General features: G+C 39.6%; 1 protein-coding gene across 1 annotated transcript; it reads right to left on the bottom strand.

Annotated features, from left to right (window-relative positions):
• Positions 1–294: 294 nt before the first annotated feature.
• On the bottom strand, positions 295–12125 carry LOC118852626 (glycine N-acyltransferase-like). The gene is made up of 5 exons (XM_036762288.1): positions 12024–12125; positions 7945–8052; positions 7652–7778; positions 6551–6722; positions 295–772 (listed from the first exon to the last, which is right to left on the bottom strand). Exons 1-5 carry the CDS (start codon positions 12099–12101, stop codon positions 316–318), a joined length of 942 nt encoding a protein of 313 aa, XP_036618183.1. The 5' UTR covers positions 12102–12125; the 3' UTR covers positions 295–315.
• Positions 12126–12428: the final 303 nt, after the last annotated feature.

Raw genomic sequence — 12428 nt, 5'->3', positions numbered from 1 at the left:
TTTAAAACTGGAAGAGATGGGTATTTACTGTGACGTCTTAAGCCCCCTAGACACCGTTCCCCACCCCCTCCTTTATAGGTGCCCAGAACTTCTAAACCTCCTTTTAACAGAAAGACCAGGTGGGAGGCGGGTCAGGGAAGTGCCCAAGGAAAAAGAGAGCCAAGCGTCTTGTTATCATGGTAAGATTTATGCAAAGAAATCAATGTGTTGGCTTAAATTTGATGCTCTACAGTGAGAGGCCTGTTGGTTAAAAAAACGTAACACTCCATCCAACCACTTTCCCATATACTCCTGGAGAAGGAGCCTGTGCCCTGCTCAGGAGGAGCCTGAGCCTCTGCTCTGGCTTTCACTCTCCTTGACAGCAGAGGCCCCAAGGGGCTCACAGTTCCACTGTAGCCAGCAGCAGGGTGCAAGCTTGTTTTTCAATTTCTCGCCTATCCGCTGCATGCCTTGATTGTCGCTAGCAATGTGGGAGTATGTAGGATAGCCCAGTTTGTCCATATCCTGGATCTGCTGGTAGATGACATGGGAGATCAGGCCCAACCCTCGATACTTGGTCAGGGTTCCTGCCATTCTCAATTCTCCAGTCTGGTCCATTAGGTTCCAGGACACTGGAGTCCCCTCTGGCCCCAGAATGCAGTAGCTGGGGAAGTGCCGGATGCAACGTTGGATGAACTTCAGGCTCTTCTGGTTTCCTCCAAAGCTCCAGAGGCTGTTCACTAATGAGGCATGCTCAACATCCAGCAAGGACATCTTAAACATCTCTCTGTTGCTGTTGAGGAAAAAGAGAAAACTAAACATCATTGACAGGTGGAGCACATTAGGCTGGTTGTTTACACCATAGTTACTGTATGAACCTAAGTGCAGAGCTCAGTTTAGGCACTTGCTAGTTGTGTGGCCTTGGACAAATCATTTGACCTCTCTGGGTCTTACTTTCCTCATCTATTCCCTTGTGTGGGACGACTGTATTAATTAGGAAGTTTTTCCTTATATTTACCTGAAATCTTCCTCCTGTAACGTCTACCCATTGGATTGAAATCTCTTCTAACTCTACATCTAGGATCCCGGAGAATAGGTTGTACTATGGGCCTGAAGGGTTTTCCCCCTCTCCCTCACCAACACCTTTCATTTTAAACCCCCAAGCTTTGTTCAAGGTGCAGATCAAGCGCACCTCAATTCCTAGAGAAGGTGGCAAGCCTGTGAAGTGGCCCCAAATGTTCTGCTCATCTCCTCTTTCCTGGGGCATGTTTCTCTGTCTTCTGTATAACCCAATATTAGCAGAGCACATGGCCTCACTGGGCTGTTTTTGTTACCTTCAGCTTTCTTTCCTTCTCTGTCTCTTCCACATTCTTCTGGACTCCTTGCAATAGTTTAGATTTCTTTTCTGTCTCTCAAATCTGTTTTTTTCCCTGCTTTTTTTCCTCTTGAAGCAGTTCCATTCTTCCTAGGAACCCTTCACTCTCCCTGACAAGTCATCAGTCAAGCACTATTACCTTTTCTTTTAGGCAGAAGAAAAACGTGTCTTTAATAGACATTTAGTTGTTACTTAGCACCGGCAGAAACAAACATAGTGAATTGTCAGGCCAGATGCTGAGTTCCCTCATCTAGAGACCTTGGGTTCTTGGATCAGTCATCTTCCCTGGGCTTCAATTTCCTCATCTGTAAGATGAGGGAGATGGACTCCTGTTTCAGCTCTCAGTTAGAATCCATAGCCCCCGAGGCCCCCTCCAATTCTGAAATTCTGTGATTCCTGTGGTTACCTGCAGCAGCAAAGTGCTTACTTTACCCTGGAGATCTATGGCCGAGGCTCTTGAGTAAATTGGGTTTTCCTATCTTTCCCCACTGCCTTTTCAGATGACTTCAGTTATTCTATTTCTATTAATGATTCAAGGCATAAAGAAACAACTCTTAGCTAAATGTCCCAGTGGATAGAGCATGTACCTCTATTTCCTTATCTGTAAAATGGGAGAGATAGTAGCACCTGCCTCTCAGGGTTATGGTGAAGATGGAATGAGATGATAATCCCTTAATAATAATCAACCTTAAAACATCCCGCCAATGCTAACTATCAGTAAGGCTTGGTGGTTCGGTGAAGTTTTCTGGTTTTGTTGTTGTCCAGTCGTCTTCAGTCACGTGCAACTCTTCATGAGACCTTTTGGGAGTTTTCTTGGCAAGGATACAGAGGGATTTGACATTTTCCTCTCCAGCTCATTTAACAAATGAGGAAACTAAGGCAAACAATGTTAAATGACTTGCCCAGGGTCGCACAGCTAGTAAGCGTCTGATGCCAGATTTGACCTCAGGTCTTCCTGACATTCACTTTATCCTTTGTGCCACCTCACTGCTTTCTACAAAGCCTGGCTATTCTTATCTGCTAGAGAATCTTATGGAGTGGCATAGTATATCGGAAAGAACACTAGCTTTTGAGTCACAGGCCTTGGGTTCAAACCCTGACTCTCTTTTACCACCTGTGTGACCTGGAGCAAGTTGCTTAAGAGAATTTTCAAAACAGTAAATGAAAAGCTTTCACTAGAAGTCTCTAAATGGATGATTTGATGGAAATCTACCTTCCAGACACTCTGGCATCTTCCTTTTTCCTCCTCTCCTTCCATTTGCTAATATGGCATCAGATACTGGCTAATCTCATCTTCCTTGGGGGCATGGAGGTGAGTGAGTGTGTGTGCCTTCATGCGTGTGTGTGTGTGTGTGTGTGTGTGTATGTGTGTTTTGCCATCTTCTATAGAATCCAGGCTTTTGCAGAAAACAAGGTTTCATTGCACTGTCCCATCCTGGCATGAAAGTGACCTTCTGTCCTTATAGAGAATAAACTCTAGCTAGTATTGCCAAGCTATAAAGTTTTCTGACCTGGGCTATGTGATAGACCACGTATCGTTTGTACAAGCATCCAGGATTTGGAGTGGCTCAACCACCAGGGAATGAATTTTTTTAGGGGATCCATCAACACAAAACCACTATCAGACCAAGAAGAGAAGGGTTGGAATATGTATCTACGGTAGAATGTTCCCATATTGCAACCAAGCCACAGATCTTTGAAACACTCTTTTGTCAATTTCCTCTAACAGGGTACCCAGTCATTTTCCTTGAGTTTAGAGATATGCGTGTTCGAAGAAAGAGGGTGGGCTTTGCAAAGCACAAAGTGCTTTTGATGCTTCTTAGGCCCAGGACCTCAGGCGATCTGGCTACAGATGCTGGCTCACAAGACTTCACTATTTATTTTAATAAGTACCCACTATTAGTAAGTGCTGGGTACAGAGCAAAGTAAGCTAACATAAGACACCAGGTCTTTGCCCTTCAGGAGTGGAAGAGAGTTAAAGCACCTACACAGACTATGATCCTTAGGTAGGTGTGTCCTAATTCTACAAGCCCAGCCCTACTTTTCTGTCCTGAACTTTCATATTATCGACTGTCCTTTGGATGTTTTTAAGAACGCAGACTGCCCAAAACGGAATAATTATTTTTCCCTTCGAATCTATCCCTGTTCCAGATATCTCAATTCTAGAAGGGAATAAACATTCATATGGTGCAAGGTCCTATGTTAAAAGGTGCTTTTACAAATACTATCTTATTTGATCCTTATAATGACCCTACACAGTAGGGGCCATTCTATTATTACCCCATTTTACAGTTGAGGAAACGGAGGCAGAGGTTAAATGACTTGGCCAAGGTCACACTGCTAACAAGTATCTGATGCTGGGTGGGAACACAGGTCTTCCTAACTCCAGGCCCAGGGCTCTATCATCTGTGCCACCTAGCTACCCCGAGTCACCCAAGTACATAACTTTAGTGCCCTGACTCCTCACTCTCCCTTGCCCCACATATTCAGTTACCAAACTGTCATTTCCACCTACACAATACCTCTCACATTTGTTTCTTCCACCCTATTCACATGACTACTCCCCTTGTTTAGGCCCCCCATTGCCTCTGACCAGGGTATTTCAACGGCCTCTTCATTGGACTCTCGCCTCAAGTCTTGATATTCTAAAATACTCTCCATGTTGCCAGAAAAGTATTTTCCTAAAGGGAAGCTATGACCATGTCACTTTCCTACTGAATAAACTCCAGTGACCTCTATCATCTGTAGAATCAACTATGAACTCTGTTGGGCATTTAAGAATAATACAATATATAATATATAATATATACATATAATATATAATATAAAATATAAATAAATAAATATGAACTCTGTTGTGCATTTAAGAATAATACAATATATAATATATACATATAATATATAATATAAAACATAAATAAATAACTATGAACTCCGTTGGGCATTTAAGAATAATACAATATATAATATATATAATATATACATATAATATATAATATAAAATATAAATAAATAACTATGAACTCCGTTGGGCATTTAAGAATAATACAATATATAATATATATAATATATACATATAATATATAATATAAAATATAAATAAATAACTATGAACTCTGTTGGGCATTTAAGAATAATACAATATATAATATATAATATATACATATAATATATAATATAAAATATAAATAAATAAATATGAACTCTGTTGTGCATTTAAGAATAATACAATATATAATATATAATATATACATATAATATATAATATAAAATATAAATAAATAACTATGAACTCCGTTGGGCATTTAAGAATAATACAATATATAATATATATAATATATACATATAATATATAATATAAAATATAAATAAATAACTATGAACTCTGTTGGGCATTTAAGAATAATATAATATAAAATATAAATAAATACCTATGAACTCTGTTGGGCATTTAAGAATAATACAATATATAATATATATAATATATACATATAATATATAATATAAAATATAAATAAATAACTATGAACTCTGTTGGGCATTTAAGAATAATACCATATATAATATATACATATAATATATAATATAAAATATAAATAAATAACTATGAACTCTGTTGGGCATTTAAGAATAATACAATATATAATATATATAATATATACATATAATATATAATATAAAATATAAATAAATAACTATGAACTCTGTTGGGCATTTAAGAATAATATAATATAAAATATAAATAAATAACTATGAACTCTGTTGGGCATTTAAGAATAATACAATATATAATATATATAATATATACATATAATATATAATATAAAATATAAATAAATAACTATGAACTCCGTTGGGCATTTAAGAATAATACAATATATAATATATATAATATATACATATAATATATAATATAAAATATAAATAAGTAACTATGAACTCTGTTGGGCATTTAAGAATAATACAATATATAATATATATAATATATACATATAATATATAATATATAATATAAATAAATAACTATGAACTCTGTTGGGCATTTAAGAATAATATAATATAAAATATAAATAAATAACTATGAACTCTGTTGGGCATTTAAGAATAATACAATATATAATATATATAATATATACATATAATATAAAATATAAATAAATAACTATGAACTCTGTTGGGCATTTAAGAATAATACAATATATAATATATATATATAATATATACATATAATATAAAATATAAATAAATTACTATGAACTCTGTTGGGCATTTAAGAATAATACAATATATAATATATAATATATACATATAATATATAATATAAAATATAAATAAATAAATACGAACTTGGGCATTTAAAGCCCTTCACAACCTTATCCTACCTAATCTTTCTTTCCCGTCACAATTGTGTGGTCCAAAGAAATGGACTTTCTTACTGTATTTCCCTTCTATATGAAACACCCATGATTTGGTTGGTCCTGGAACCAGCTCACCACCACTGCAGATTGACAAGTGTTCTACAACTCGTAGCTTCAGAGAGTTGTCTACAGGCACTCAGAAGTTGATTCACTTGCCCAGGGTCAATGGTGACACTTGAACCTTCCTGATTCCAAGGTTGGCTCAATTCCCTATGCCATGCTGCCTCTTACTTCATACCAAATTACTATGCATAGTAGCATTTTCGAGCTTGAAATAGGCCTGGGTGATTCCCCACCCCCCAACTACTTTCCTATGAAAGATAGTCTTTATAAGTAAATATACATGACAGTCTAGCTCCAATAGCAATGTGAATATCCAAGCAAAAAGTGAAGAAGAGAAGATAGACAATCAAATTCCAAGATTTGTTCCCTCAGAGTCTGGAGATTCTCACATTTACAAGATAGTCATGTAATATCTGTAAGGTCAATAGGAGAGAGATGTCGGGGATCAGAAAACCCCAGAACAGCAAAGCTAATTTATAGCACTTATGGGAGCACAAGAATAGTAAAGGCCTGATTTCCCACTGCTTTGGTCTTTACCACATTAGAAGTCCTCACTTTAATCAGATGGGGAAGGGATTGTTCTACCTTTGAAATGGAAATCAGCAGGAAAACAGAATTTGACTTATAGAAATTCACGTTCTAGTCAGTTAGACTGCAACACATCTTCTGTAGAGTAAGAAGTACTTGTGCATGACTCAGATTTTAGACAACTTACAAATCTCTTTTGGGTTTCTCAGTCTTCATTGATTTATCCACATTTTGCTGAGAAGGAGCATGTCTCCTCATTGTTTCAGAAATCAAATAGAGATTTCGATTTGTTGTCTTGACCTGGACTGATTTTTCCCCTGCAACATTATTTATCACCTCGTTTAAGCCATACTGTAAACCTATAGGAGAAAAAAAATGAAAACAAAATTCCGTTAGTTCCAAAATCCCACCATTCAGACACAGGGAAGAAACATTATCACCAGAATTAATGCCTGAGGGAAAGACCAATGTATAATCTCACAAAGGGATCCTGGACATTTTGGAAAATGGAATTGACTCCAGACCTTGGAGGTGAAGACATTTGACTAGGAAGAGTCACAGGATCTCAAAATCAGATGGAACTTCAGAGATTATCTCTTCACACTCATACATACCTGACAATCCTCTCTACACCATTCCCAACAATGGCCTCTCAGCCTTTGCTTCAAAGCCTGCAGGGATGGGATGCTGGTTATCTCTCACAGCAGCTCATTTCACTCTCAGACAGCTCTGATTCTTAGGGAATTTTCCCAGAGATTAGGCCTAAATTTGCCTCTTTGTAAGGATTGCCCATTGTTGTTAATTCTGTCCTGGGGCCAAGAGGAATAAAGCCCCTATTCCACGTGCCTGCCTTCCAAATACCTAAAGACAGCTTTCATATTCCACCACCACCTCCAAGCCCACACAAACTTTTTCTTCTTCAAGCTACATATCCTCGGTTCTCTCAACCAGTCCTTGTAAGAATGATTTCTCTTCTCTTCATATGCTCCATTTTGCCAATATCCTTCCAAGAATGTGGAGAACAGAACTGACCACAATACTTCAGATGTGGTGTGACCAGAGCAGGGTACATGGTTGTCATTACCTCCCTAGTGTTGGACATTATGACTTCCTTGATGGAGGCTAAGATCACTTTAGCCCTTATGGCAGCTATTTTGCCCTGTAGATTCATGCCAAGTTTGCAGCCTCTAGGAATTAGAAGATCTGATAGAGCCAAAAGGTAGCTGTGCTAAATGATGACTGGAGAAGAGTTTATTGACTGGCTAATGCAAATCCATGACATTCTTACCTTGAATCTGCAGATGCTGCTTCCAGTTGATGACATCTGAAGACTTGAGGATTTCCTGACAATTCTGGAGATCCTTGGAATAAACTTGGTAGGCGTTGGTATAGGGATCTAAATCATCTGTCATGTCCTGAACAGGTTGGAAAAAAGGAAAGAAAGCCAGTGATCAGAATGTCGGAAGGGACTAGAGCAATGGGGAAAGTTGTTGACCAGGTAATACAAGCATTCTAGCTTTGCCACTGATGAAGTGAAAAGGGGTAAGCTCAGCCTCTATGGAGACAAAACAAGTGATTTACCTGCTCTCGAGGTCGGACGATGACAGTTTTAAAATTTGGCCACCTGTCCACCAATGCCTCCAGCTTGAATGGATTCCCGTGGTTCATATGGAAGACGGTCCCATAAATCTGGAGAGGCAGCCCAAAGAAGACAGAGTGACAGTCAGTCCATTGGGCAAGGTGACAAAATCAGTAAATAAACATTTATTATATGACAGTCACTGTGCTAAGTTAGAGATATAAAGAAAGACAAAAGACAGTCCCTGCTCACAAGGAATTCACAATCTAATAGGGGAGGCGACATGCCACTAAGTACATACAAATAAGCGATATACAGGATAAATGGGAGCTCGTTCATAAAGAGAAGACACTGGAATTAAGAAGAATCAGGGAAGGCTTCCAGTAAAAGACGAAATTTTAATTGGAACTTGAAGGAAACCAGGGAAGCCAGGAGGCAGAGCTGAGGAGGAAGATGATTCCAGCCAAAGGGAGCAGCCTGTAAAAAAGCTTGAAGCCTGGTGATGGAGTCTGTTGTTTGAAGAACAAGGAGATCTCAGGGGACTTGGTGGCAGGGAAAGGGGAAGAAATGGGATTGATGGGGTATAAGGTATGAGAAGACTAAAGAAGGGTGTCAGGTTATCTGAAACTGGAGGTGATAAGAAGCCATTGGAGTTGACTGAGTAGAGGGTGACATGGTCACACTTACATTTAAGGGAGATCACCTTGATAGCTGAGTGGAAAATTGCCTGGAGTGAGATGTGGGGCAGGCATAAGGAACAGCAGGCTATTGTAGTAGTCCAGGAGGAGAATGAGTGAAAACACAGCAAGTGTTAGAAAGGTTAGAAAACTTTGCCACCAGGAGGGAGAAGTTCACTGATTTGGCCCGAGGCACAGAGATACTAAATAGCTGAGCCCAAACTTGAACTGTGGTCTTTTGATTGAGTCTAATGCTCACTTCCAGCACACAACCCATTTTGGATTGCGTTTTGTAGGTATGACCTACATTTGGGACAGCGGGCTGCGTTCTACTGAAAAGCATTCATGCCAGACACTGAATTGGATGAGACCTCAGAGCAAGGAGATCCCCATGTGAAAAGGAGGAGGCTCTGAGCTCAGAGTAGTGAAAGTCAGTGGTATCAGAACTTTGAAGTAGGAGAGGCAGTCCAACATTTGACACTGGTCCTTTAGGAATACCACCTCCAGGGACACTCCAGGAGAGCAGGGGAGAAAGATAAGAATTGAATTCCTGAATCCACTTCAGTTCAATACACATTTATTAAGCACCTATTATATACTAGGCACTGAATGGAGCTTAATTGTCCTGAGGGGATAGTAACACCATCTCACTTTTATATAAATTTATAGGCTACCATAGAGGGAAAGGCTTCAGTGGTCATCTTGTAGGTCATCACCCACGCTGGAGGCTGCCCAGGCCACATTAAAATGTAAATGGAAAATATTGAAAAAGGTAAAACTACAATAGAACATAATGTTAATTTGGTTTTCTAAGCCAATATTCCGCCCCTCCCTCCCCCTCCCTGGCCAAAAGATTTGATCCTTATTCATGGCTTAGTGGCTCCAGTCTCTTCTTGAGTTAGAAATCATTGATCTAGCCCAACCTTTACTTGACTCAGTCAACCAACAAGCATTTATGAAGCACCCAAGAGGAGTGAGTACAGATCAGAAGGGTCAAAACAAAATCGAAAACCTGTTATACACATAAAAAGAAAAACAAAGTGTCCATAATAAGAGACCTGCAGTTTCATGCACAATCCACATTTTCTTTTCAACTTGGAATATACAAAATTGTCCATTTTGTTTGGTGTTGGTTAAAGTCAGAATTTTTAAAAAATAAAAATAAAATGAGGAGACTGGAGTGGAAGATTGGTGAACCTGTTTTCAGCTATAACATCTGTGGTTTATGGTGCTATGATGATGTGCAAATGTAGCAGGTTATGTATGTGCGAAGGGGGGAACAGGAAAGGAAAAGAAAAGAAGGGAAGGGAAGAAAGGGAAGGGAATAAACATTTATTAAGCACTTACTGCATGCTAATCACTATGCTACTAAGCACTCTTATAAATATTATCTCATTTCATCCTCACAACAAACTCTGTGAGATAAAGGCTGTTTTCTTATTATCCCCATTTGACAGTTGAGGAAACTGAGACAAATGGTGGTTAGATGATTCGGCCAGGGTGACACAGATTGTAAGTGTCTAGGGTTTGATTTGAACTCAGGTCTTCCTGACTGGAAACCCAGCCCTCCGTGCACTGTGGTGCCACCTAATCGTGAGAAATTCCAAAGGGAGCACTTGGTCATAACTTTATTTATCCAGGGTGGAGTTCTCTGGAAAAAAATGATCCTTGAATCTTACTTCTTCTTTTGGAAGGGGGAGGGTATAATTTCTGGAGAGAGGGGGCTGTTGAAGAGCCTGAGACAGGGCTAACCTGAGGCATGGTTGGCAGGGATCCAGGATACAACAAACAAAAAGGACCAGCAAAGGAACACGTTGTAATAGGATGTTTCAGATGTTAGAAAAGTCAGGGATTGTTAAGGATTTACTTTGCAGTAAGTTGCTAAGTTGAGTTGTATATAATTGGGGTTTCAAAGTCTCCAGTGGTCAGTCACATGCAGGAGGGCAGGATTTTCTAAACATGTCCAGGGCAAGCTGATATTATGGATTGTCAGGCTTGGAAGTAAGGAAGACCAGGGGTCAAACTCCATTTCTAACACAACACGGATGTCACTTAACCTCTCATAGTGTGAATAAGTACCTCTCTGAGCCTCAAGCAACCTCCTAAGACTTAGGACCAGGTGATAGAGAGGTTTCAATTATCCCCATAAGGAGTTCTCATACTTGGACCCCACCCCCCCATTTTCTATTGCATATTATCAAAGGATCCTAGACCATAGAACTTGGAAGGGGACCTACAGATCATCATAACTCAACCTACTCATTTACAGATGAGAAAACTGAAGTCCAGAAAGGCAGTAACTTTCCTAAGAATACATAGCTAGGAAATCATGGGCCCTTGGTTCTTCTCCCGGAGTGTACAAATTCCTCCCCGGGTTCTTGCTTTTAAAAATGAACTGATTTGACAGCCCTTTGTACTGGAAACCATACTGAAATTGTGGGTTCAAACTCTGACTCTTCCAATTACTATCTCACAGGGGAGACAACATCTACACAGAACAGCAATTAAAGTTTAAAATGCACGAGGACTTTGAAAGGCTAATAACTGGCACTAAGACTTTTGGAACACCCTATATAAGCATATCCATGATATATACACCATGAATACACTGTGGTTTGTGGATATAGGTCATGAGCAGCTGGGAGTTGGAGTTAGGAAAGGCCTCATGCAGGAATTCTTTATTGGTTGTGTAGGTGTATGTGTGTGCTTGTGTCATGGCCCCCTTGGGCAGTGTCCAGTGAAGTCTGTGGACCCCATCACAAGACCATGTTTTAAATGCATAAAATACACAGGATTACAAAGGAAGCCAATTGTATCAAAATACAATTATCAAAATATTTTTAAACATAAGTTCAGAGAGCCCAGGTTAAGAACCCCTGATATAGATGGTCATGCTTGAGCTGAGTTTTGAAGGAAACAGAAGATTCCAAAAGAAAGAAGTTAAGATGAAATAGATTCTGGGAGTCAAGATAACTTGTGAAAAGGAATAGAGTTGGGAGATGGACTGTCACATGTACAGGTCATAAGGTCGGTCAATATGACTGGAATGCCAAGTGTGTAGAATCTGTTGGCCAGTCGACAAGCACTTCTTAAGGGCTTACTATGCGCTCAGCGCTGGAGAAGGGAAAGGTAAGAAGAGCTAACATTGTGAAGTGCTGTCCATGCCAAACCAAGAAGTTTATATTTGATCCTAGAAACTACTAGAGGTTACCAACTAGGGGGAAATAGCAAGATGAAACCTGCATTTTAGGAAGGTTATTGTGGTAGCTCTGTGGAGGAAGGCTAAGTTGGAGGAGAGCCTAGTACAGAAGGCTGTTGCGGTCGTCCAGGGGAGAGATGAGCCACTGAACTAAGTCTGCATGAGTGGAGGGGAGGAAACATATAGGAACAATGCTCATGCTTACCTTTAAAGACTCAGGAATGTCCATCCTCAAGGCTCTCTCCAGAGTCTGCAGCATCTGGGGGCTACGGAGAAGGAGCATCTTAGGCAGTTGTTCAGCGTAGCTGTCAGAAGAATATCAAAAAGGGAAGAGACGTAAAAAGAGAGCCACGTGGATGTGTCCTGGTCCCTCTATACCTTACTCAATGACACTCCAGCTCACTGGTGACCCAGAGGGCTCTAAGCTACCACCACTTCTCTCTGCTGGCCAGTGTCCTAAACTCATCTGAAACAACACAATGTCTCCTTTGCTCCAACCCACCTGTTCCTGTTGCTGCCACTCCCCAACCTTAGCATAACAGCCTCCGACGCATTTAAAAAGGACTTTGCTGGGAAACCGGAAAGGGGAACAGGCGTTGGGTAACTGGAG

Source organism: Trichosurus vulpecula, chromosome 6 (genome assembly GCF_011100635.1).
Source record: "Trichosurus vulpecula isolate mTriVul1 chromosome 6, mTriVul1.pri, whole genome shotgun sequence".
NCBI classification, from domain to species: Eukaryota; Metazoa; Chordata; class Mammalia; order Diprotodontia; family Phalangeridae; genus Trichosurus; species Trichosurus vulpecula.
Note: the sequence above shows the minus strand (reverse complement) of the source record. Positions and strands in the feature narration are given on the sequence as shown.

What these genes read in the sequence shown, in the direction of transcription:
- LOC118852626 (XM_036762288.1), bottom strand. Translation starts at nt 12,101, where the DNA reads ATGCTCCTTCTCCGTAGCCCCCAGATGCTGCAGACTCTGGAGAGAGCC. An exon ending in TCGTCCGACCTCGAGAGCAG is followed by an intron (nt 7,779 to 7,944) that starts GTAAATCACTTG and finishes CAACCTGTTCAG; the next exon opens with GACATGACAGATGATTTAGA. An exon ending in GAGAAACCCAAAAGAGATTT is followed by an intron (nt 773 to 6,550) that starts GTAAGTTGTCTA and finishes TTTCCTCAACAG; the next exon opens with CAACAGAGAGATGTTTAAGA.